At 42.1% G+C, this 26,845-nt stretch overlaps 1 protein-coding gene across 1 annotated transcript in view; it reads left to right on the top strand.

Annotated features, from left to right (window-relative positions):
* LOC309569128 (cubilin-like) overlaps positions 1 to 26,845 on the top strand; it is a gene marked incomplete at both ends in the record, with an annotated part of 322,027 nt that overhangs the window by 226,069 nt on the left and 69,113 nt on the right. Inside the window, 10 exons of the mRNA XM_082274890.1 lie at positions 901 to 966; positions 1,737 to 1,871; positions 1,958 to 2,075; positions 2,804 to 2,979; positions 3,060 to 3,141; positions 3,235 to 3,362; positions 3,863 to 3,978; positions 5,082 to 5,307; positions 6,802 to 6,920; positions 9,664 to 9,874. Coding sequence (XP_082131016.1) covers positions 901 to 966; positions 1,737 to 1,871; positions 1,958 to 2,075; positions 2,804 to 2,979; positions 3,060 to 3,141; positions 3,235 to 3,362; positions 3,863 to 3,978; positions 5,082 to 5,307; positions 6,802 to 6,920; positions 9,664 to 9,874 — 1,377 coding nt within the window. The remainder of the gene's footprint in view (positions 1 to 900; positions 967 to 1,736; positions 1,872 to 1,957; positions 2,076 to 2,803; positions 2,980 to 3,059; positions 3,142 to 3,234; positions 3,363 to 3,862; positions 3,979 to 5,081; positions 5,308 to 6,801; positions 6,921 to 9,663; positions 9,875 to 26,845) is intronic.

The following is a 26,845-nucleotide window of genomic DNA, read 5'->3' as shown; positions in this document are numbered from 1 at the left end:
TTCCTAAATCAATAATTGTACAAAGTATTTACTGCTCCATTGTCCCCAATCAGCCTGGCCAGAGAATGTAAAAAAATATTTATCTTTGCCCATCTTGGACCAGCCCATGGTGAATACTATTCTACATTTTTATAGCTCTTATGGTAAACATCCCTTACCTTAAAGAGACCCTTTCACCAAAAAAAAAAAAAAAAATGCAGATAAAACCAGAGAAAAATCAATTATTTTAAATGCTTGCTTGCATTACTTTCCTTTCTATAAATGAGTTATTATTCACCTGCAATGTGGCTTTGAACTTGCAAAGACATTTTGGCTACTCTGAGAATAACTTCCCTAGCACAGCCCCCTCCCTCATTACTTCTCTTAGCCCTCCCCTCTACTGGGAGTGTTCAATTACTGTCTGTGCTGGCCCAGCATCTCCGTCCCTCCCCCTTACCTCCCCACATAACCTTTCCTGTAGCTGCTGGGGGAGGAGTGAAGAGAAATACCATAAAATATCACTTGAGTGAAAGCTCTGAGTTTGCTGGGGCTGCTGATATCACATACAAGCAGCTGTTTCGAGCTTTCCGCTGTTTACACAAGGGAGGTTTTTTATTTATTGATATGTTTTGTAGACCCTGGCAACAGGGTATTTTTTAACGTCATCTCCCCTTACTTAGGTGATTGTGTTTATGATAATTATGGTGACTGAGGCAAACACTGCAAAATTAAAGGATTACCCAACCAGAAGTTTCACAGATCAGGGATAGCTTTGTAGAGATACACTTTCTTACTATTATCCAATTTTTAAAATAGGTTCAATATTTTTCTAATTACTTTAGTAATTAGTATTTTTTTCCAATACTTTTTTGTTTGCAATTATTTCACTAGATGTGCCTAATGTGTATTTTGTATACATAGCCCCAAAGAATGAAGGTTCAGAAGTACCTCAAGGGATCTTCAGCAAGATTTTGAAAGCTAATAAAGGTAATTATTCTAAATCAAAGGGTTCTTTACTGCATTATGAGTGTGCTAAATCAAGGCAAAGGAATAGAAAATAACCAATTATAATGAATAAAGTTATGAGTTTTAGGATCCTTTAAACCATGCACTGATGGACTATCCAATAGCATGAGAGGACAAATATGATGCTCTTGTCTTAGGTTACAAGATCTTCGTCATTGCTGAAGGATTTTTTTAAATCAGTATTCCATTTCTAAAAAGACTGATGGGTTATTCCTATTCACTTCTACCATTGCAGTAAAACTTGTGAGACAAAGAGGTTGATTGATTAAAGGCAAATAGACTGTTCACTTTAAAAAGGAAATTGCACTTTGCATGGGAATTTAGTAGAAAATCAGCATCAATATCTCTAGTAAAACTGTGTATTCCTTTTTGGCAAATTCTAGTTCTGAATCTCCAATTAAAGCTGTACTCCAGGCAGATAAAAATTAATGAATTAATGCAGCTCTGTATTCTTTACAACATCTTAATTGTACTCTTTTTCCACTACAAATGATGAAAGTACCTTAATTGGACATAGACTCAGCCTTCTGCAGTCCCTATACAGTAGAGCTCAGACTAGGGGGTGGAAAAAGTAGCTCAAGGAGTATGTTAGCTGTGCTGTAGTAAATGCTGCATGAGAGGGGACCGATAGAGCCACCCACATTGCAAACTTCAGCCAGTTCACAGTGTATGGGCAGCTTAAATCAAATGCATTTTAGTGTATTAACTATAACCATTTTCTGTATCTTCAGATAGCAAAACACCCATGTATGGAGGCGATATGCTGATACAAAATGACCGCAGTGCCATGAACTGTCCTTCTTGCCTTTGGCCTAAAAGTGATAATGGTACTGTTCCTGTTCCCTACATCATAGATTCCAACTACAGTGAGTTCCCTCTTTTTTCCCTTGTATTGAAGTATTCGTTACTATTTGTTATTTGTAGAAACCCAACCTTCTATCTTTGTTTCCAGGTCCCAGTGACCTGAATAAGATTGTGCTTGCCATGGCAGAGTTTGAGACATTGACTTGTGTGAGGTTTGTGCCTCTTACAACAGAAGAGGATTATCTCAACATCACACCTGATGATGGGTAAGGTTGTCTATTGTCCATCATAACCAACAATAAAAAAGCGCTTGCAATAATAAAATTAACAATTATATAGTATTAATTAATCATGTGTAAAATATAGTGTGTAGCAATATTTCCAGGCATTGGGCCTGATGTTAGTCTGCCATGGTTATCGTTAACACGGACAGCACATTTAAGCTCGTTGCCCAAGTGTGAGATCTTAGACAATGAACAGTCCGGCATCTTTGGTCTTTAGTTTTATTGTAGGAGATTGGATGGGAGAAGGGAATGAGTGGGATACTCCGCTGGCTCAACTAGTTACAGAATTGGGACACTTGAGAAAAAAATGCCGCCTAGCGATGTCTTGGCACCGGCTGAATGCCGACCAATGCTTACTGGCGCTTGTGAATCTGTCTGTGAACTGAAACTTGACTCCTGATGCTTCCTCGCAGCTCAAAAGGCCTGTGCACTGCTCCCTGTAGTCTTCTCTGACTAAGGTAACCACTCAATGCTTGGAGCCATCACAACGTTATTTAGCTCCCAAACACCTTACCTCTTACTAGAATTGGGCACATGCATAGGGATACACCTGCTGATATAAATTAGAAAGATCAAGGACTTAGCACAAAGAGATATTGTTTACATTCTGTAGCTCGGAATCAGTCATTGTTTCTATTAAAACTATTGTCTTTGGCTCCTGAATTGCATTAAAGCGTAACTCTTTTGAACTGTATATTTACTATTCCTAGCTGCTACTCATATATTGGAAGAACTGGTGGAAGCCAGACAGTTTCATTGGGTGGTGGCTGCATCTTCAGGGGGATTATACAACATGAACTAGAACATGCCCTGGGCTTCTACCATGAGCACACGAGAAGTGATCGTGACAATTATGTTGATATCAATTTCCAGTATATCTCTAAAGGTACTGCGGACATTTACACAAAGAGAATTTAGGCATGTGTTCAAAAAAGAGACATTACCACTGCTTTTATCTTGTTACAGGATACTGGGGTAATTTTGCTAAAGCGGACACTAATAACCTGGGCAGTCCATATGACTACGGTTCAGTGATGCATTATGATGCGTAAGTTATGACTTTTGTGTTAGCTGAAGAATTACTGATAAATTATAAAATATTTGAATGGTAAGATGTCAACTTTATCTCCACATTTTCCAGCTATGCATTCAGCAACACTTTAAACCAACGCACAATTGTCCCCAAGCCGGACCCCAGTGTGCCTATTGGTCAGACAATCGGACTGAGCGTCTTGGATGTCACTAAAATTAACCGACTTTATCAATGCAGTAAGTTTCTGTACATTCCAGTTTTGGATGATTTTTTTTTTTTTTATAGTTTGATTTTAAAGAAATTTTTAGTTTTAAAAAAAAAAAAAGTTGTGACAAAAAAAAGTTACATTTTCACTTTTTGGCTAGTTTTCATTGAAAAAATAAAAGTTAGAAATCAGGAAATGTCCTTTTTACCATGAAGTGAAGGTTCAATTTGGCCCAAACAAACAAGGTATAATTCCATTGGATACACAAAGTAGTTGCAAAGATAAGTGCCGTTTTACTAACACATGCTAAAGTTGTAACACTGCATTGAGGCATTAAGGATCTTTTATTTTTATCATAAAGGGGTTAAACTCAAGATTTGTTTGATTTTAAGTTCAAAATTCTACCAGTTTTAATCTAATAGAAGGTTAATACCCTCTCCCCTGTTTCCCACCAATTCATTATTAATATTATTATCAGTCTATTCCTCCAGTAACTAAATACAATTTATATGTCTATTTCTTAATTCTTAGGTGTCTGTGCTACTTTACTTAATAATAAGACAGGAATTTTCACTTCTGCCAACTATCCCTCTGCTTATCCTGATAATGCTGACTGCGTTTGGTTGATCAGGGTTCCATCAGGGCAGGTAAGGAAACAGAAATGTAGATATGCAAAACCTAGCTGGGAAAATGAACCGCCATCTGAAGATTGTTTTGTAGACCACCTGAATTTTACATTTATAAATTAAAAAGAGACTTGACTAGTATAGAGCCAAGTAACAGGCCCAAATACTCCCAACCTGAACAGCACACTTTTGTACATTGAAGAGGAGCCATAGCAGTGGTTTGAATTTATGGCTAAGACAGAGGTATAGAGTTGGTCTTTTAAGATGTAAATGCCTCTGAACCTCATACTCTCAATCAGTGTTGGGGTAGTTACTCAAACAATGTAACTAGTTACTAGTTACTTCTGTAAATTGTAATGAGATTACTTTACTAGTTACTGCATTTGAAAAGTAACTTCACTACTTATTACTTTACTCTCCTCTTTCTTCATTTAACGTGTAGAAGAAGATACATGACACTTTTTCTGCACAGAGTTTATTGTATAAACACAGGCTTTGGGAAAAATGAGAACAAAATCTGAAAAAACAGAATAAAACATAAAGTGCAACAAAAAGTCATAAACTTCATCCCTCTCTATTCTTCGAAATAAGGATTGTATCGCACGGCTTGGGTAACGCAGGAAAGCGCATTCCTATAGCCTAGTAAAGTAGTGTAGTTACCAATATTAGTATTGTAACTAGTTACTTTACTTAGTTACCAAAAAAAGTAATGTAGTTACTGTAATCAGTTACTTTGTAACTAGTTACCCCCAACACTGCTCTCAATCAACCACAAATTGCTCCATATTTTGGAATAATACTTAACTTCATTATAGCCCACTTTATAGTCTGCAGATTATCATTACTCCTTCATGGCTGGGATCCTAATTTGACAAATGTGATGCTCCATATTTCTTTTACCCCACATCTGGTAGTGAGGGGATTGAAGGAATGGGGATTTTAGCAGGAACAAAATGGGTCTTGGCTTAATTTACGGCTCTGGTTCTTACAAGTATGTTACCAATTGTAATGGAATTGCAAAATCCACAGGCACAGGTTTCTTTGAATTTTACAGTTTACAGTTACAGATATGTGATGCTTATGTTTTACTATACATTATATATTTTCTTTGTGTCATTTTCAAGGCTTCACTAAATTTCAGTAGCTTTAATATCCAGTCCACTCCTAACTGCGAGTCGGACTACATGAGGATCTATGACGGTCCCACTAAGAACTCTCCCGTGTTGTTGAATAAAATTTGCGGCAGTCAAGCCATCCCTCCACTCATCGCTTCCACAAGCCATATGCTGGTCCAGTTCGTCAGTGATGGGGCTGTTGCTGGTGTTGGCTTCCAAGCTACATATAGCTCAGGTATGCCGATTTATATTAATGATTTAGAATGTGTTCAGAGAAAAACCGTGAAGAATCACAGATGCAGAGCCAAGGAGGGGATATTGATACAACAGTTCAATGTCCTCTAACCTATATTTGCAAACTTTGAGGTAATCCATGAAGTCTCTAAGTATATACAATCAGAATTATTAGTCAGTCAGGCCTGCACTCTATAAAGTTGTATATACAGTAGGTTATTCAGTGCGTATGTTGGTCAACATTAGGAGTGATAACATTTACCTCTATGGCCTATTTTGGATCAGATACTGCATAAACTCATCTTCCTTGAGGTATATCCCTTCCCCCTGCCCTACTGCAAAACTAGGAAGTTGGAAAACTCCCATGGACTTCTATGTGGTTGACAATGTCATCCAAAATTTTCCAGGGTAGAGTTTCGGGACCAGACTCATTTTCCCCAGCACTGCATGGGTTAGAGGCTTGATATGCTTAGAGAAGTTTGGAAAAGTTCAAAATCTTACCCTGGCAGCCAGTGTTCATCTATGCTCTCCAATGTCCCAGTATGTGGGAGCCCTCAACATGTTCACATACAATGCATGACTGCTGATCCTGTGTTGTACTTGATGATATCTGAGAGTCTACAGCCAGGGGAATGGCAAAAAGAAGCAGCTTCAGGGACCAATCATACAGCATGGAGGAAGCCTGTAGGAGTAAGAAATAAGGTAAGCATTTCAACATATTTATCATCTTCTAGACCAGGGTTTCTCAACCATAATAACGAATTATCACTTAAAATGTAGGAAACGGTTGCCACCATCCCTTCTGTACAAATCGTATACAAAAACTCTTTTGGGATTTTGAAGACAACCAAAGACAAAATATATTCATATATAATAAGTTAAAAAAGTTTTCCATTTTTTATTTCCATTACATATAATAAAAAAATCTCAACCAGGGTTCCTCCAGAGGTTGGTAGGGGTTCCTTGAGCAATGAGAAAGTTCTGCCAATCAGATAAGTTACTTCTGCCACCATTGATCCTTTTAGCTATCTGAAAGGGGGGAATTCTTCCACAAGTCACCACAAGTGTAAGGAACATTCTTCCCACTGACCATCACACTAATGTACCATGAGTTTTAGCTATAGTAACTTTTATCTGGGGTTCTCTGAGACTAGAAAATTGTTTCAATGGCTCCTCTTTGTTAAAATGGTTGAGAAAGGCTGTTCTAGACTAAAGAAGCAGTTAACCCATACAACGGTGTTGCCACTTCTGGGTAAGGCACCACATATCACTCTCCCCTTCTTGCTGTGAAGCAGAATTTGGTGCCTGTGTAGGCCATCTCAAGGTCTGAGCTGTGCTATGAGGGTTAGAGAGTGGGGTCGTAGCCTAAGACCAACCTGGACCTCTGAAAGGGAGAATGAACTATCTATATACAATATATATGCATAAACATACAATGATGTCATATACTATTATGAATCTCTTTATTGTATTGATTATATTTATATTCTCACAGTTCAGTGTGGAGGGACCTTCTTTAACTCTAAAGGCAACTTTGCATCTCCGGGATACCCAGGGAACTACAGTCCGAATATGAATTGTAACTACACCATCACAGCTCCTGTTGGATATAAGGTAAACCAAGATACCTTGAAAATTCTCCATAATTACTGGAAATCCTAATTCTCTACAATTTTCACACAGGGAAAACTTTAATGTTGGACAGACACATTATAGTCTGAATGTACAACCCCCTTTAAATTCACCAGCGTTTACCAGGGCCTACCTGAGTGAGTGGAAACTGAATGTATTGTTTAGGCCATTACACTACATTGCTTTTGGCAAATCTAAAGTAGATTGCTCCAAGACTATCTACCACCATGACTTTCTGGATCATTTCTACATTGATCACAGGAAGTGTTGGTGGTAATTTGTGAAACTGGCTGAAATCTGGTGGAGTGACATTTGTAAGCTGTTTATAAAGCATTACTTGACTTTGCAGCACTGGGTTAATTCCTGCCATCCTGATTGAGAGTAACAGGAGCACAAGGGGAGAGGACGGAAGGGGGCTAATCAGTTTCTTGAGTCTATTGTAGATGGGTGAATGATAAAGAAAGCAGCCAGTAATGTAGGAGGAGCACAGTACATCCCCCAGCTTGGTGGAGTGACATTTGTAAGCTGTTTATAAAGCATTACTTGACTTTGCAGCACTGGGTTAATTCCTGCCATCCTGATTGAGAGTAACAGGAGCACAAGGGGAGAGGACGGAAGGGGGCTAATCAGTTTCTTGAGTCTATTGTAGATGGGTGAATGATAAAGAAAGCAGCCAGTAATGTAGGAGGAGCACAGTACATCCCCCAGCTTCCTTTTTTTAACAAAAATCCTAAGAACTGCCTTTTTTGTGCAGCATCATTCCTAAGGTTGTATTAAACCCAAAACCAAAATATATTAAATTTCAGGTGACATCATGTGACATCAGAAGGGGGTGGTGCCACCGAGTGACGTAGCCGGGTGGCCCTGCCTGTCACAAGTTAGCCTATAGTTTTGTCTGTATATTCTTACCTCCTTGCTGCAGTGCTTCTGTTTTGCCTCCCTTCACATGTGGTGTTTGGGCTTCTCTGTTTCCTATGGGCGTCTCCTGCTCCACTGTGGGTTATATCCTGTTCCTGTCAATTACTTCCTGGGTCACCTCCCTGTTTGCTTCCCTATACATACACATGCTCAGTGCACTGTTCCTTGCTTTAGCAACTTCGCTGTTCTCTGAGCTCCCATCCGTGTTTCCCTTGGCTATTGTATCTGATCTCCTGTGTACCGACCCGGCTTTGTTTCTCCATCTACGTTTGTCTGCTGCCTGTCCTGACCTCGGCTTGTCTCTTGGATCTCCCTATAGTCTCCTGTTTACCCTGCACACGCCAGCGGTCTCCACATTCTCAGCTGGGCCTACCTGGGGGCCGCGATCTGGTTCCAGTCTGCTGCAAGTCCATCCCTACCATCAGGGGCCCTGGTGAAGAAGCAGGCTGGGGCTTAGACTCCGTGCCCTGGGGAATCCTGAGCTGGGGATCTATACGGGCTCAATACCACAGACCAGTTGACACTGCCCCTTGCCTATATAAGAAATGTCAAAGTGCAGAGCGGGCAAATGGCGGGATGCCTCCCAAGAGGCTAAAGCGTTTTTATTTTTTTCTATTTTTTGCATCCGATGGACATCTGATGGACATCTGATGGACTGGGGGTGAGGGGGGGATTCCATGCTGTTTTTTTCTTTATTTTTTTCAATGGCCAGGTAAGTAATTTTAAATGGGATTTGACCCTTATTTTCTTCTTTAGAAAAGTAATTTTTGCTGTAGCATGTTTTATACATGCTACAGATGCACTCCGCTTCACTGCTTCCTTCCCGCTTCCGGTGCCGCATTTGGCACCTTTCGGGTGGGGGGGGGGCGGATACCTGTCAGAAACAGGTACCCTGCTCCCACTTCTGGGCAAGGGCACCGCGGCAACCTACATCATTTGCGGCCCCTCTTCCCTCCCCCCTACTGCCATCTGGGAGACACATAGAGGTCGGCACCTGCAACTGGAGCCTATGGACGGTTCGGCTGACATTGCGGGCTCCCTGGACAGGTAAGTGTCCTTGTTCTAAAAGTCAGCAGCTACAGTATTTGTAGCTGTTGTCTTTTAATTTTTTTCCCCCCAGGCTGGACTTCACTTTAGAGGGACCCCCCCAGGCACTATATTTAAATGAATTTTTCATTATTATTGTTGCACTTTAGGAAATAACTAAAATCACTGCTCCTGAAAAAACGACCCAAACCCGCATAGCCCTTTTATGGCCAATTACTTGCATATAAGCCTTCAAAATGGGCACATTTGATTTTTCCTGTTAAGCTCCCATTGACTTCAATGGGGTTTGTCGTTCGGGTTAGAATATTTTCCCTGTTCGGGAGTTCTGCTGCGAACCAAACAGGGAGGTGTTCGGCCCATCCCTAATCATTAGATGTGGCGGCTGCATCAGTTTTCTTTTCTTTGGCTTTTTTTACCCCTGTTTTTACCTGGTGACCTGGCCAGTAACACACCTCCTGTATTAGTGAGACATAACTCTGCATGAATGAGCAGAGGGGGCACAGAGGCATTGTCAGTTTGGGGGTGGAGGAGAGTGTTAAATGTATTAGCAGATTTAAATACTCTTACAAAGTGAGGTGAAACTTCAGCTCATATTTTATAATCAGTTACAGCAAACAGGTTTTTGTTTTGGGGTTTATACTGCATTAATGTCAAATATTAGTTTGGGTAGACTGCAACATCAATGAATTGTAAGCAACAATATACTCACTCACTTTTATGCAACACTGTCATGTTAGTCATAATTTTATTTCTTTTTCAGATTGCTCTGACCATAAGTGACTTCCATGTAGAGTATGGCAGTTTCTGTATGTACGACTATCTAAAACTCTTCATAGATGGTTCACAAAGGGGTCCATTCTGTGGTGATCGCAGCATCCCTGTGTATTACTCCAAAGGCAATTCTATGGTCCTCATATTCCACAGTGACAAGTCTACACAGGCCAAGGGCTTTCAAGTCTCTTATACCTTCTGTGAGTAGCTCAGTTCTATCTGCTTATATCTAATATCAGAAATTGATGTTATCAGATAATAGAAGTCCCATTTTTTTTTCTAAAGCAAATTTATCTTGAATTATATTGCCTTTAGCATTTTAGAAACTTATACTGTATACCTACATATGATAAGCTTCCTATAAATATTCGTATTAGTATGTGGTACAATTTTAGAAATCTTGTAAGTTTTTTTTTATCTGTTTACAAACTAAAAATCTTGTATGTTGTAATAGTTTGTAACTATGTGTACATAAGGGGCCGCCATTTTTTTTGCTTGGTTGGTACTTCCAGTTTAGTTTTAGTTTTCCAATTAAAATTAAAAGGAACAAAACTGGTGCTAGGCTTTCCTATTAGATGACCCATCAAGCAGTGAACACGTTGAAAATAAGAAACAGTATACAGTATATTAGATGTTTATATGTAAAATAAAGATTTCATGCAATTAAAATTACAATATAAAAGAAAATGAAATAATTCAATTGACTAAAACCAACCATAGTCCCCCTTTATGCAGACATGATATTCACATGTCCTCTAGTGAAATTGAAATCTGTTAAATACATTGTATCAAAATAAAGACCAACAAGCAAGAAAAGGTAACACAATGTGCAAATAATCATCATTTTACCCTTCAGCGCCGGTTCACACTACCGCGACGCTACTTCGGGTGGCGACCTCCGAGGTCGCGGTGCGAGCAGCGCGCCACGACCTCGGAGCGGCCGCCACGGACTTCATAACATTGAAGTCTATGGCGGTCGCCTCCTGGTCGCCCCAAAGAAGCTCCGGACCCTTTTTCTAGGTCGGAGCGACTTGTGTCGCTCCTATTAGAACGGGTCCGTAGCTACCCTATGGGAGGCGACCTGCAGCAACCTGTGAGGCGACCAGGTCGCCTCACAGGTCACCCTAGTGTGAACCGGCACTTAATATTCCTAGCAGACAAATACAAAAGGGGATGGCAGATTCTATTTGAGTATATGCCTTTGATACCGGATAAATAAATTAGTGATCGACCAATATGGTTTTTTTAGTGCCGATACCAAAATTTTGGTCATCGGATATCGGTATCGGCCAATATTGGCCGATATTTTCGGACATTTACATTTTTTTTTATTAAAAGGTACTGTGGTGGAGGGATCTGGGGGTCTAAAAGACCCAAAACTCCTCCTCTGCACTTAAAAGCATTCAAAACGCCAAGTTTGGCTGTTTTAAATGCTTGCATTTTTTTGAGTTTGCCGCCAAGTACCCAGAATTGATGTCATGACATCACTTCCGGTTTTTTACATGGAGACTCGATCAGAGCCGAATGCGGCTTTGATGGGGTCTTCTCTGGGGCTGCCATGCAGGTAGGATGCCCGGGTCTCTCTGTGGGACGGGAGACCCGGGCGAGCCGCGGAAGGCGGCGAGAGGGGGGGGGAGAAGTCCCCTCCCGCTTGTTGTAATAACAGCCGAGTGGCTTCTCAGCTGCATCGGTTGTCATTAGAAGACAGCCGACCATCTGATATGGACACCGGTACCGGGGTGATGCCTCTAGCTGCAGGCATCACTCCAGGACATGCACTTTCCGAAATATCAGCAATATCAGTAACCTCAGGGGCCGATTCCGATATATCGGGGAAAGTGCATATCGGCCCCCGATATATCGGCATTGCCGATAATCGGTCGATCCCTAAAATAAATCAATGTAAATGTAGTTCAGTAATTTTTTTATATAAATCAATGAGAAAATGTGAAACAAAAAGATCTATTTATTATTTAAATATGGTTTAATATTTGCTGACATGGACCTCTCTTTGATTACAGTTCAATAGAAGAGCAACAGATGTAACAAAGAGAAAATCTACCGGTTCTGGAAGGAAGTGACATCACTACAGGATACATTGCAAATCTGATGGACCTCGTATAGAAAAGTTCACACATTTGTACATATATAATGAATAAATGTACATCGGATCATGTCATAGTGTTTCCATAGTGTTTGCAATCATATTTAAAATTACAAAATAACATTTCCCCTATCATACCTATTGTTTGGTATTTTGATTGGTTTGTTTCAGAATAGGGGAGCTCATTTTGGTGTCTTCAATTTGGTTTACATTTATTCTATAGTGATAATTAATATAACTATTTCCTTAAGTTTTCCTTTCCTACTTATTATTTTGAGGGAGTGGGATTTTTTCTGTGCTATATATGACAGTCTAATCTGTTTCCTTTTTCTTATTAAAAATAAAATATATTAAAGCATTAATACTTTTTTGGTATTGTTTTTGAGTGGCATAGTCCCTGATTTCTCAACAGGACTTAAAGTGGACATTGCAGCATAATGAAGTCCATTTATTAGTTCCAACCGCTTCCCTGTGAAATGCACTGCCTAATCATAGTTCAAAAATGGACCTATAAAGAAAAAAGTAGATTATGTGCTTAACCATATCTTACCTAGACGAGGGTGATGTCACATTCCTTCTAGCAAGATCCTGGGGAATGCAAAACAGCCAAAATCTTGCAAGAAGAAATTTTTGTACTGGGATGAAGTGTCTTTTTGCATGATATCGGGTACTTATCACTTCCCAGCAATCCTGCAGGCAATGTTAAAGGATACGTTCACCTTTAATAACATGTTATATGTTACACGTATTCAGGGTCATGAAGAGGGGTAAACCTTCCGGGGCTGAAGTAGTGTTAATTAAGTTGCCGAAAATATTTACGTCAACGAAAGTAACATTACTTGCAAGAAGGATAAGGATGTCACACCATGCAATTATTTACAATGTGGGTGGAGCCAATTGGTTGGTAACCAAGTTGGAGAAAAGGGACACTGAGACCCAGTAGAATGGCTCAGTTTTTATTTGGTCAAGTGGAAGTAACAAATAACAGCTGCAGAACACCGGCAAGGACTGCTTTAACAGTCTCAAGTAAATTGGTAACAGCACCTCACAGGCGTAACAGGTACCAAACTCTCAGCAATGTTTTTGGCAAAGTGGAATAGCCCAAGCACTTACAGAATCACCTTTATGGGGCTTACATTACCGGAACTGCATCTGGTTGAAGAGAGCGGCTGTTTTTCAGGTTGGTGGTAAAAGCCAGAGTTATCAGAGCCAGTGAAGGTGTCCCTATTCTGTCACTCGTCCTCAGGAACCTTTCCCTAGGACTAGATGCTCTGCCCCTCTCCAGATTGGATCCTGTTGCTTGCCTATCCATTTTGCAAATACGTGCCAACTGCAGCAGGGAAGTTCTATTTATTAGCACTGCCCTCATCAAAGATGGCCGCAGAGGTCATTCAGTGCTGCAGTGCCCAAGCAGAGCACTGCTCTTCTGGTGACATTTCAGGAGGCTTCCTGAAAAAGTTCCTCTCATCCTCCATTTCCTTTGTACAATGATTAGCAACATGGTGACACCTACAGAGGGGAGGGTAAACTGCATCTGCCTACACTCATACATTTTTGAAGCTTTATTAGTGTTTTTTACAGGAGGAGAGCAACCCCCCCCCTTCCCCCCCCATACTTGATAAGCTAACCTTGCATTCTTCTAGTCCACTGGCCCCTCAGTTATTGAACAACATATTAGGTGAGGCATGGGTTTGCAACTTGTTACCTCACACCTGGAGGAGTCTTTTACTGGCTCCGATGTAGGATCATGCAACGGAGAATACTAGAGAGATGAATCCACAATGCATACTTTGTCTGCTGCACGTCTTACTTTGCAAATGTGGGTAAAATGCAGGGTCACTGTAATGTTTTACAGGCTTTTGTGTCCCCTATTTCTGAGAAATAACCTAGGGATAAAAATTCTGTACAAATTTAAAAAAATATATTTTTTATAACAGAAATTGAAATAGAATTGACCAAAATCCTCTATCATTCTCCTTTAGGAATTCATGATATACACATAACCTCTGAAGGAATTAAAGTGGTTGTAAAGGTAAAAGGTTTTTTAACCCAATGTATTCAATGCATGAAGATAAAAATCCTTCTGTGTGCAGCTGCCCCCCCCAATACTTACTTGAGCCATCTCTATCTAGCGATGTGCACGACTGCCTCGGCCATCCGGCACTCTCCCTACTTATTGGCTGAGACACAGCAGCACCATTGGCTCCCACTGCTATCAGTCAAAGCTAGTTAGCCAATCGGGAGAAAGAGAGGGCAGGGCAGAACCATGGCTCCGTGTGAATCGACACACAGAGCTGCGACTCGGGTGCCCCCATAGCAAGCTGCTTGCTGTGGGATCACTCAGCAGGAAGGAGGGACCAGGAGTGCCAGCAAGGGACCCGTGAAGAGGAGGATCCGGGCTGCTCTGTGCCAAACCACTGCACAGAGCAGGTAAGTATAACGTGTTTGTTATTTTTAAAGAAAAAAAATGAGACTTTAGTATCACTTTACTCACTTGCCGACCACCTGCCGCAGATTTACTGTAGCAATGTGGCATGGCTGCACGAATCGACATACCTGCTCGCGGACAGGTGGCTTGTGTGCCGACCCGGCATTGATTGGATTTGTTCCAGAACCGATCACTTGTCAGGTCCAAGCTAATGATTTATGACCTTGAATAATGAATCACAGAACATCCTGTGCTTGTGTAATGTAAACACGGGTACAGGAAATTATGCAATCTCCCCTCCGGGAACCCTTTTCGGTTTTCCAGCGAGCAAGAAGAGAGCATCAGACAGTGAGTACACAAGCACTACACTGACACCAGTACACATAGGCACATATTTCACCCCCTGATCACCCCCCCCCCCCAGTTAACCCTTTCAGTCCCTGTCACAGTGCCACTGTATACACTGTACAAATATTTTACTGATCACTGTATTAGTGTCACTGGTGACTTCAGTTAGCGTCAGCATTAGTTAGCGTCAATCCAGGATAGGGTCAGATTGCCTGCCACATATTCAGTAATACATTTTAACTCTTTGATTGCCAGTGACACACACACACTAAACACCTCCATTTCTAGTATAGTGTCTGAACGGATCAATATCTTTGATCAGATCAGAACTATACTAGTGTCCCCAATAGTATAGTATAGTGTTCCCAAAATGCAGCATTTGCAGGATCAGCCCCAACACCTGCCAGAACCTGCATTTATCCCCTCCACCCAGCCCCCAAGAAGTGCAGAATCAGTAGATCGCTATCACTTCCGATAGACAGCACACAAAACCGCAGCATTAGCAGAGTCAGGCCTGATCTCTGCTAGCGCTAGCAGTTAAATTTTTTGGTAGTGGTTCAAACAGTCCTTGACAACCAGGTGAGTTTTTACCTGTGAGTCTCACTAGGTACCTATACATTTATTGGCCAAAATGTCCAAACATATGTACACTAGTGAAGAGGCCTACACGATGCTGAGCATGACAGATGAGAGCAATGGGGAAGCCTCGCTGTCAGCATTAGGGTCAGTATTTGAACCTGTAGAGAGCAGCGTCACCCTAACAGATAGCTCTGATGATGGAGTAGTGATCCCTGCTAAGGTCAGGCATACCCAACCCTGTCCTCAGGTGCACAATCGCTTTGTTCTCATATGCAGTGTCGGTACTAGTGCCGCTCAACTTTTTGGTGAAGTGGCGAGCACCAGCGACCTAGTACATCCTGGTTGTAGTAGCTCTTGGTGACATGACGAGTTCCATAGGTGCAGTTAAAGCTGGTATGGTGGCTAGCACAAGTAGTGTCCCGCAGCCACCAATAATTCAAAGAAAGGCCCATAGAGCCCATAGTGTCCTTCCTGGTGCGCTTGCAAATCCTGATTGGGAGCCCACCACTTCTGCAGCGCCCGTACTTCCCCCATTCACTGGCCAACCCAGAGTTAAGGTGGAAAGAGCCGATTTTACTCCCCTTGGTTATAATGAGCTGTTTTTCATGGAAGATCTGTACAGATCTATTGTGGGCCAAAGCAATTTATATGTCGATCAATTTATTGCCGCAAACCCCAAGTTGACCCTTGCCAGAGAATTTGCTTGGGAACGTATTACTGTTTCCGAATTTATAACCTTTCTGGGCCTATCCCTCCTCATGGGCATTACTAAAAAAGAGTGAGTTGCGGTCATATTGGTCAACTGACTCAATTTATCATATGCCCATGTTCTCTGCTGCCATGACCAGGACTAGATACAAGCAAATCTTGCGATTCATGCATTTCAATGACAATGAACTCTGTCGTCCTCGGGTTGACCCTGGATATGACCTGCTCCACAAAATTGGGCCCCTCGTAAATCACTTCAACCAAAAATTTGCACTCTTGTATATGCCCCAACAAGCTGTCTGTATTGATGAGTCCCTGATTAAGTTTTCTGGCCGCCTTGTTTTCAAACAGTTTCTCCCCGGCAAGCATGCCAGATATGGGGTCAAGATGTATAAGCTCTGTGACAGGGCAACAGGCTATACATGTAGTTTCTGGATTTTTGAGGAAAAAGTAAGCATTGTGGAGCCCCCCGACTGCCTAGACTACATAGGGAGCAGTGGCAAGGTTGTTTGGGACTTTGTGTCACCCTTATTCAGAAAGGGGTACCATTTATACGTGGACAATTATTACACAAGCGTGCCACTTTTTAGTCACCTTTTTGATTCTGGAATTGGCGCATGTGGCACCATAAAACCTAATCGATGGGGCTTCCCCCATTGCTTGTAGATGCCTGACTTGGACAGGGGGAGAGAGCCTGCTTGAAGTGTAATAAATTGCTTGCAGTGAGGTGGAAGGACACACGGAATGGTTTTGTTCTGTCTTCTATTCACGTAGATACGACAGTCCAAATTACAACCGCGACTGGCGTTGTTGAGAAGCCCCTTTGTGTCCACGACTACAAACCTAACATGGGAGGGGTGGACTTCCATGACCAAATGATGGCACCGTACTTAATTGCCCATAGGGCCAGACGCTGGTACAAAACAGTGTCTGTATACCTATTCCAGTTGGCTCTTCTGAAGGCTTATACGCTATACAAAGTGCAGGAAGAAGTGGATCCTTCCTAAGCATCAAGGAAGAGATCATCACAGCCTTTCTGTACCCAGAAGGTGCTGTGGCCCAAATTAACAATCCAGATGCAGTGAGCCGGCTCCATGAGTGGCATTTTTCGGATGTCCTCCCTGATACCTCTACCCAAAGAGCACCCCAAAGAAGATATTGTGTCTGTAGAAAACATGTATATAGGTGTGAAACCTGCTATTTTTGTCCCTCCTGTCCTGGCCAACCTGGTCTCTGCATCCAGGACTGTTTCTGTCGCTAGTCGCTACCACACACTAGTATTAGTACAGCACGGCACAGTCTAGGGCACACTTTTACACAGATGTTAGATGGTAATCGCATTTTGAGAGACCCTAGCCTGGAACATTTAAAGTTTTTTACAGTTGCAAAAAAAAGTAAAAAAAAGTTGAAGAAAAAAAAAAAAGCCAAAAATAGTTTTATTGAGTTAATCTTCTGTTCTTACTGTTTTACTGTACTTTATAATATACTGCTATACTGTAATGTTTTATTGTTTCTGTTTTTCATTGTTAACCATAGTTTGCTTTGCAGATTCCACCATTCTACTGTTTTACTGTACTGTACTGTATACTATTATATTTTACGAAATGCTGCCAAGATGGTTTCTTTCGCTTGGAAATAATGCATCTTCAGAAGGATATCTCTGTGTACTTCCCAGAAAGTTTAGGGATTCTGTGAATGCGATCAATCAGTGACGGTGCAACCTCTTATAAAAAGGTCTCATATGTAGTGGGGTAGTTTGGAAGGTTGTACCGACTCAGGAATGCCAGGAAAGCTTGGTGTCATCTGCAAAGACTGAAATGGTACTTTTGACCCCAGACCCTATATCATTTATAGAGATATTAAAAAGTAAGGGTCCCAACACTAAATCTTAGGGTACACCACTGATAACCTTAGACCAGGACTTCCCAAAGGTGGGTCGCGAGCCGCATCCGAGTGGGTCGCCGACAACGGAGCAGGAGATGACATGAGTGAGAAGAAAAAAAAAAAAAAGTACCATTTAAAAGCCCAATGGGGGCGCCGGACGTATATCTGACTATGGGGGGTGGGGTTCCCGGAGTAGCGCGCCCTGAACTCTGTCGGAGTGACAGGAGTGAGCCAGCAGCGAGCCAGCAGCCGCAGGACAGCAGGTAAAAGATTGAAGCAGCTGCAGTAGGTAACAATCGGGGCAGAGTGAGCAGCAGTGCTGTGCCATGCCTATACCTACCTTGCCATGCATATACCTACTGTGCCATGCCTATACCGACTGTGCCCATGCCTATACCGACTGTGCCATGCCTATATCTACTGTGCCATGCCTATACCGACTGTGCCCATGCCTATACCGACTGTGCCATGTCTATACCGACTGTGCCATGCCTATATCTACTGTGTTATGTCTATACCGACTGTGCCCATGCCTATACCGACTGTGCCATGCCTATATCTACTGTGCCATGCCTATACCGACTGTGCCCATGCCTATACTGACTGTGCCCATGCCTATATCTACTGTGCCATGCCTATATCTACTGTGCCATGCCTGTACCTACTGTGCCATGCCTATATCTACTGTGCCATGCCTATACCGACTGTGCCATGCCTATATCTACTGTGCCATGCCTATATCTACTGTGCCATGCCCGTACGTACCGTGCCATGCCTATACCTACTGTGCCATGCCTATACCTACTGTGCCATGCCTATACCGACTGTGCCATGCCTATATCTACTGTGCCATGCCCGTACCTACTGTGCCATGACCGTACCTACTGTGCCCATGCCTATACCGACTGTGCCATGCCTATACCGACTGTGCCATGCCTATATCTACTGTGCCATGCCCGTACCTACTGTGCTATGCCTATAACTACTGTGCCATGCCTATACCGACTGTGCCCTTGCCTATACCGACTGTGCCATGCCCGTACCTACTGTGCCATGCCTATACCTACTGTGCCATGCCTGTACCTACTTTGCCATGGCCTGTACCTACTGTGCCATGCCTGTACATACTGTGCTGATGATGCTGGTATCTCTGCATTGAAAGAGGGCATGCTGGCATCTCTGCATTGAAAGGGGGCATGCTGGCATCTCTGCATTGAAAGGGGGCATGCTGGCATCTCTGCATTGAAAGGGCGCATGCTGGCATCTCTGCATTGAAAGGGGGCATGCTGGTATATCTGCATCAAAAGGGGGCATGCTGGCATCTCTGCATTGAAAGGGGGTATGCTGGCATCTCTGCATTGAAAGGGGGGCATGCAGGCATCTCTGCATTGAAAGGGGGTATGCTGGCATCTCTGCATTGAAAGGGGGCATGCTGACATCTCTGCATTGAAAGGGGGCATGCTGGCATCTCTGCATTGAAAGGGGGCATGCTGGCATCTCTGAATCGAAAGGGGGCATGCTGGCATCTCTGCATTGAAAGGGGGCATGCTGGCATCTCTGCATTGAAAGGGGGCATGCTAGCATCTCTGCATTGAAAGGGGACATGCTGGCATCTCTGCATTGAAAGGGGGCATGCTGACATCTCTGCATTGAAAGGGGGCATGCTGGCATCTCTGCATTGAAAGGGGGCATGCTGGCATCTCTGAATCGAAAGGGGGCATGCTAGCATATCTGCATTGAAAGGGGGCATGCTGGCATCTCTGCATTGAAAGGGGGCATGCTGGTGTCTCTGCATTGAAGGGGGCACGCTGGTGTCTCTGCATTGAAAGTGGGCACGCTGGTCTCTCTGCATTGAAAGGGGGCACGCTATACCTTAATTCTGTAGCGCTTTACAATTCAATTACAAGCAAGTGGGTCCCGAAAAAAATCTGTATACATAAGTGGGTCTCCGCCCAAAAAAGTTTGGGAAGCCCTGCCTTAGACCATTCAGAGTAAGAATCATTACCATTACTCTCTGAATTCTATCTTTTAGCCAATTTTCTATCCAAATACAAACCGATCTTTCCAAGCCAGTAGACTTTACCTTACACATTAGCCGTGTGTAGGGGAACTGTGCCAAACGCTTTTGCAAAATCCAAGTATACTACGTCCACAGCCACCCCTCTGTCCAAGGTTTTACTTACCTCCTCATAAAAAGAAATCAGGTTTGTTTGACAACTTCTGTCTTTCATGAATCCATGCTGTCTGTTGCTTAAAATATTTTTTCCCAGCAAGAACTCATCTATGTGGTCTTTTATTAAACTCTCCAGTATCTTCCCGACTATAGAAGTTAAACTAACAGGTCTATAGCTACTTGGCAAAGACTTTGATCCCTTTTTAAATACAGGCACCACATTGGCCCTATGCCAATCCAGTGGTACTATTCCAGTCCTTATTGAGTCCCTAAAAATTTGAAACAAAGGCTTTGAAATTACAGTGCTCAGTTCTTTTAGGATGCGTACATGTCGAACTAGGTATGTAACCTATCTTTTAACCTGTCCCTGCGAACTATGTAGGAAGAACAACCAGGTGTCTACACAAAAGGATTAATGAACACATTTATAAAATTAAAACAGGTTTTAAAAATCACAGCGTGTCCAGACATTTTAGGGACATGCATAATAGAGATTTTTTTAATGGCTTTGTGACCTCCACATGTTATTACATAACACGGTTAAGTTAATATGCAGTTGTATTTTGTATGCAGTAGAATTGATTTTTTACAGTTGACATTTAATCACATGTTTTTCAAGAAGGCTATGGATAACATCTCCAAGCTTTAGGGCAAAAAAAATAAAAAATGTTTTAATGGGCATGGGAGTTAAAGAATAGAAGTACATGTAAATCTTTTATTAAAGCGCAACTTTGCTCTCTGAATCAGCATTGACTGTTTTAAATTCTTATGCTGCTAGCAATTATAAACAGAAAGGAAAGTATATAATTTTTACTTGTTTGAAACTTTTTTTTTTAATTTCTTCATTTGCTTCCTGGTTTCCAGGCCTAAGAAAATGATGTCATACATCCTATGAGTCTTTAGAAGGGGAGGAGGGGTTTTCTCAGCTAAACACACCCTCCTCCCTGCATGCCTGAGCTAATGGCAGATAGATTCCAGGAAGAAATAGTTACATGAATCATGTTCCCTTACTCAAGATGACCTAGAGGGTGCTTAAAGGGATTTCTAAGCACAATAAAGCATGCATACATGGATGGATGGGTGAGTTTGCTTAGTTTATTATTAGTGAATCCATTGGAAGATTCTGGGCCTGAGGAAGCCCAGGATCAGAATGTAACCCAGACCTAGAAGGCCTTAGTGAGCTCTCTGCTCAAAATAGTCCATGCTAATTTGAAGTTGCCACTTCATGAGCCTGCATCCTCAAAGGTATTATCCCTTGGTTCATGGTGGCTGTCAAAAGATTCCCATTCATTCCTCTTACATCCTCATCTAGAAGAGGTGGTCTATGCACGAGTGGACTCATGCTGACAACATTTTTGTTCCACCAACGAATAAAACATTCCCTTTGTGAATGCAACAATCTCTAATTTTAATTAGAGTCTGACCTGTCCTGTGGGTGATGTCACAGTCTTTAAGGATCTAGCTGATAAAAGTTGGAAACTTTGTTCAATGCATCTATGGCTTTGGTAGTGGCTGCTATTTAGCAGGCAGTAGCAATTTTTGGCATCTGCCAAAGCTTTAAGTGGAAATGAAGTGACTGTCTAGGAGAGATTAATCTGGAAGAAGATTAGCAGACTTCATTTGGGGTCTTTGTTTTTCAAGGCAGGCTTGAGAAAGAGAGAGATGTGCTCTTGAAACCCGTTGTGGCAACCCACCGAACATGGCAGCCCATTCTTAGATCGTCTCTCCATAAAGCCATAGAAGCAGGCATGGGATGTTGGTGTGTAGCACTACTTTCCCAGGTCTGCTGGTAACATTGAGGAGTGAAGACTTTCCAGGCATACCAACTGTGCTGTATCTTTTGCCAGGACACTAGTTACCTAACGGTTGACAGGCAGTGAAAGACGTACACCCCACTGGAGTTATGTGAATGTAATTCTTATTAGGAATACTTTATCAATAAAAGGTTTTTATTTCACTAGTGGAGCACTTCCTTGTTTTTTTTTTTTCTTGTTTTTTTCTTTGCTCTGCTGTGGAGGCTTTGAAGAGTCGATTTTCTAATTTCATGCTTAGGACTTTTGTCCATACACATTTGCAGAAGTCTTTGGCTAAAGTGCTGATCTGCAGAATTACCTTTACAGGCTGTAAGGCAGGTTGGTAGGTTTTCCCTTTCATAGGGAACATTTCTTTGGGCCAGATTTGGATTAGTATATCAATAAGACATCAGGAGGGAAGAATTCTCTTTTACCTATGTGAAAGAAGGGTAAGGGTGCATCACAAAGGGTGCCTATGCCTTCTACTTCTACTCCTGTTTCCATGAGACAGTCCTTTTGTCACTCACAGGCTTTGTCCTCTAAAGCGAAGAATCAAGGCCAGTTCCATAAGAAGTCCTGGTCCATGCTAAGTCTCCCTCGCAATGAAGGGTTGCCCCCACTTGTTTGGGTAGGGGAACGTTTGCAGACATTTGTGGAAGTGTGGAAGGGGGGAGTTGCAAATGTAGGGGTCAATTGTATGATTGCTGAGGTTTACAAAATAGAATTCTTAGAATTTCCATTGTATGCCTTAAAATGTTTCTATGAATGTCCAAAGAAGACTGTTGCTATTAGAAGCCCTTGATCACTTTCTTGCTCAGGATGTGATCATGCCAGTTCTTAAAGATAGAAGGTTTCATGGGTTTTCTGTTACAGTACCAATGCCAAGCAGTGATATCCGATCAGTATTGGACCTCAATCCATGCACAGTAGTTGTAGTTGCCATGCCCCAGCCAGGAGACTTCAGGGGGGAGTTGCAAATATATGGGTCAATTGTATGATTGCTGAGGTTTACAGAATAGAATTCTTAGAATTTCCATTGTATGCCTTTAAATGTTTCTATGAATGTGTAAAGACGATTGTTGCTATTAGAAGCCCTTGATCACTGTCTTACTCAGGATGTGATCATGCCAGTTCTTAAAGATAGAAGGTTTCATGGATTTTCTGTTACAGTACCAATGCCAAGCAGTGATATCCGATCAGTATTGGACCTCAATCCGTGCACAGTAGTTGTAGTTGCCATGCCCCAGCCAGGAGACCTCATGGCATCAGTGGATCTAAAGGATTGCTTATCTTCATATCATGATCTTCCCTCCTCTATAAAGGTTCTTAAGGTTTGCTTTGATTTATTCCTTCCCTGCAATACAGCTTCGTCTGTGTCTGTTACGCAGGATTCGGGTGTAGAGAACACCAGTGGTTCTGGTTGAACTGGCTTGGTCTAGATCAACATGACATGCTGACATTGTGAAAATGTCTGTGGACAATCCTTGGCCTCTTCTGGCTCAACCAAACCTTCTGGCTCAAGATTCAAACTTCCATCCTTCTCTATAGTCGCTGGCTTTGACGGCTTGGCTATTGAAGTCAGAGTATTGAAGGATACAGGGATGTCTCATGCATTGATCTTTTCTTTCAAAGGCCAGTTGCTGCTCATCCTTGGTGCATGCCTTTGTTCAAATTGTTATGTAAATGGTAACTCCAGTCAAGTCACCTTTGTCCCCTTGGAACCTCAATTTGGCATTGTCAGTTTTACAGAAACCAACTTTTGATCTTTTTTGAGATGTGGTTTGGGCTGTAAAGATGTATTTGAATTTGACAAGACTGCAACCTGGTTTTCAGTTTACACCATAACAAGGTCTTACCAAGTGGATGTAAGAGCAGCTGAGGACATTGCTTTTCAGCATAGAGTATTGCAGGCTTTTGTGTAGATTTAATGCTGGCCTGTGGATGGTAGCCGTGTTCACCTCCACTCACAATCATTGCTCTAGGACACCCCTATGAATAAGGATTAATATGCCGTGTCTGTGATCCCTTGATGTATGATAGAGAAAACTGGATTTTTGTACTTACTTGTAAAATCAATTTTCCCTCTTTGTTGGGGTGTATGGCGTGCTACAAAATGAAGCTACTTCCTGTATGGAAGGTGTTTTATAGGGGATAATTGCGCAAATGTTTTCCAATCACTTATAAGATATTGCATATCAGTCTCCAGTGATGAACTTCAAGAAATGGATTTTACAGGTAAGTATAAAAATTCAATTTTATTCTCTATGACAGCCCATAGCACTGTCATGGTGATATTAAAATGTTCTATAAAGAAATACGCTTTTTTATCAATGGTGATTCAATTGATATAGAGGGCCTCAAGTTCTGCTCATGACATAACCAAGTGGCGTCATTTTCATAAAAAAAAATAAAAAAAGGACGATAGGGGTGCAAAACAGCCGCATAGTGTAGTAATATTTTATTCAGTAAAGCAATCTTACAACCAATAAATATTACACTCACTAATCAAGAAGGAGAATAGGCATATAACCGAGCACAGAAAGTCTCAAAACCAGTGGTCCCGTGCAGCCGGCTCCACCTGCCACTAATGAACTGGTGACCACTACTGCGGGGAAGATGTTTATAGTGCTGTCTGGAAAGGATGTCTCTACACAGGACTGCTGTGTAAACCTCTTGCTACTTTTGTTCAATTGCAAAGAATCATGGAAGATGCTTTTCAGAGAGAAACATTTCTCCTTCCTAAGTCAAACTAACAGCAACCTACATGATGCAAATACCTGTCTGGCAAATCTTAAGCTTTTCTTTGTGTACCAGGGCAAGTTTCTTATTTGTGCTGGCCAAATTTTCAGTGAATGTAATCCCATAGACATGCTACAGGAACTAGTCAGAGACTGCAAACATGGGATGGGCAACTACATGGCAGATGAGGTTTAATGTTGAAAAATGTAGAATAATGCACCTGGGCATCAGTAATGCGAAAGCAAGCTACTCTCTGGGGGGGAAACCTCTGGGTGAGTCTAGGATGGAACAGGACTTGGGGGTACTGGTAGACAACAGGCTTGGCAGTGGCATGCAATGCCAAGCCGCTGCAAGCAAAGCCAACAGAATGCTGGGATGTATAAAAAAGGGGATTCACTCCAGAAATAAAGAGATTATTCTCCCGCTTTACAAGACTCTGGTCCGGCCACATCTGGAGTATGCTGTCCAGTTCTGGGCACCGGTCCTCAGGAAGGATGTGCTGGAACTGGAGAGAGTCCAGAGAAGGGTAATAAAAATAATTAGGGGAATGGAGGACATCAGCTATGAGGAAAGACTACAAGCATTGAACCTATTCTCCCTGGAGAAGAGACGATTGAGGGGGGATATGATATCAATGTACAAATACTGTACTGGCGACCCTAGCATAAAGAACAAACTTTTCAGAGAAAGGGAATACAATAAGACACGTGGCCACTCACTAAAACGTGAGGAAAAATGGTTTAAGCTTAAAATACGTAAGGGGTTCTTTACTGTCAGAGCAGTGGGGATGTGGAATTCTCTCCCACAAGCAGTTGTATCAGCAGGGAGCATTGATAGTTTCAAAAAACTATTAGATGGGCACCTTAAAGACCACAACATACAGGGGTACACAATGTATGGTTAACAGCAAACACACACATCATAGGTTGAACTGGATGGACTGATGTCTTTTTTCAACCTCACAAACTATGTAACTATGTAACTATGCAACAGGAGATGGATGGTTAGAAAATTATTGGTGATTGGCGTTGTTGGAGACTGCAGACATGCTTGAGCAGACAGTCATAGACTGAAGACACATTACATATTACTGCTAAGAGATCACGGATATTATACTTCTTTTATACATCAGCGCTTTAGGATTTGAGCTCCCTACAGCTCCTGACATTACTTGTGCCACATTTTATATTTTGTTCAGCAAGATCCATTATAAAAGATCAAAAGAAAAAAAAGCAAAAAAAAAGTAAAATTGTGTGAAAAAAAAAAATAAACCAAACTATTTAATTATGAGAAGTCAGTCTAAAAATATTTTCCCTAAATGTATTGAGCAAGCACAAAAACATCTTTTGTCTGCAGAGCTCCTGAGGGCTGCACAGTAAGTACCAAAGGAAAACTACAAAATAGGGAGATTGGAGGTCCCCCTGAAGGAATCAACTATGGACACCGAGGTGGGTGCAAAGCAAACATAATCTTTATTGTAGCACATGAGCCAATATCATCAAAAATGGTGTGAACTGGTGTGGCAACAAACACAATGAAACATGATTAAAAACAAGGAAACACACAATGGGATAAGGACATCAACCCGGGTTGGATACTGACAGGGCTGGTTGAATGGGGGATGCAGTAAATTGATATTGCTGGGCCAATGGAGTGGCTATTAGCAATATTGCACAGTCCCGATAGCAGCAGTCAGACACAATTAGGTGTAAGTAGAAGAAAGTCCTGGCGGGGACAGTCCCATGTATTGAAAAATAAACACCACCGGGGAGGATGGATAGATGGCTGGAGTATGCAGGTAAACCCGTGTGGGGGGCTAGGTCTGATAGTGCCAGTGATATGACAAGCTGGGAGCAAACAGATTAGGACTTGCCCAATTAATAGGCTCCATATAAGTGGATGCAGTAAACAATATCACAGAGTGAGCACCAGAATGGCATACCAGATACCTCTAGATACTGTCCATGCTGTGTTGATCCAAACCAGTAGGTGGGTTCCCGGAGAAGATGGACCCTGTAGACTCGGCAACGGTGCAGCCCGGCCCGACGTTCCTGACAGATAGCCTTCCCTCCGCGAGGTTCCCTAGTAGAAGGGCTGGCAGTCAGTTTGCGGCCCGACGTCACACCGGACGTGGAAGGCGGGGAATCAATGCGGTCACAATCCCATTGATGGATGTCAAATGACCCCTTAGTTAGTAAGTACCAAAGGGCCTCATGTGACTCCCAATCACAGGCTGGGTGCTGGGGCTTTTTAGTCATCCAGTGTATTTTAATGTCTACAGACACTATTTGTATTTAGGGGACAAATTAAACATTACAAAGAAATTTAGAAACTAATGAGGAAAGCTATTAAGTAAGAGGCTGTGATTATTTTGAAAAACTATTTTTGCCACAGGTTTTTGCAATAAAACTGGCT

Source organism: Pelophylax lessonae, assembly GCF_965119305.1.
Source record: "Pelophylax lessonae genome assembly, chromosome: 13".
NCBI classification, from domain to species: domain Eukaryota; kingdom Metazoa; phylum Chordata; class Amphibia; order Anura; family Ranidae; genus Pelophylax; species Pelophylax lessonae.
Note: the sequence above shows the minus strand (reverse complement) of the source record. Positions and strands in the feature narration are given on the sequence as shown.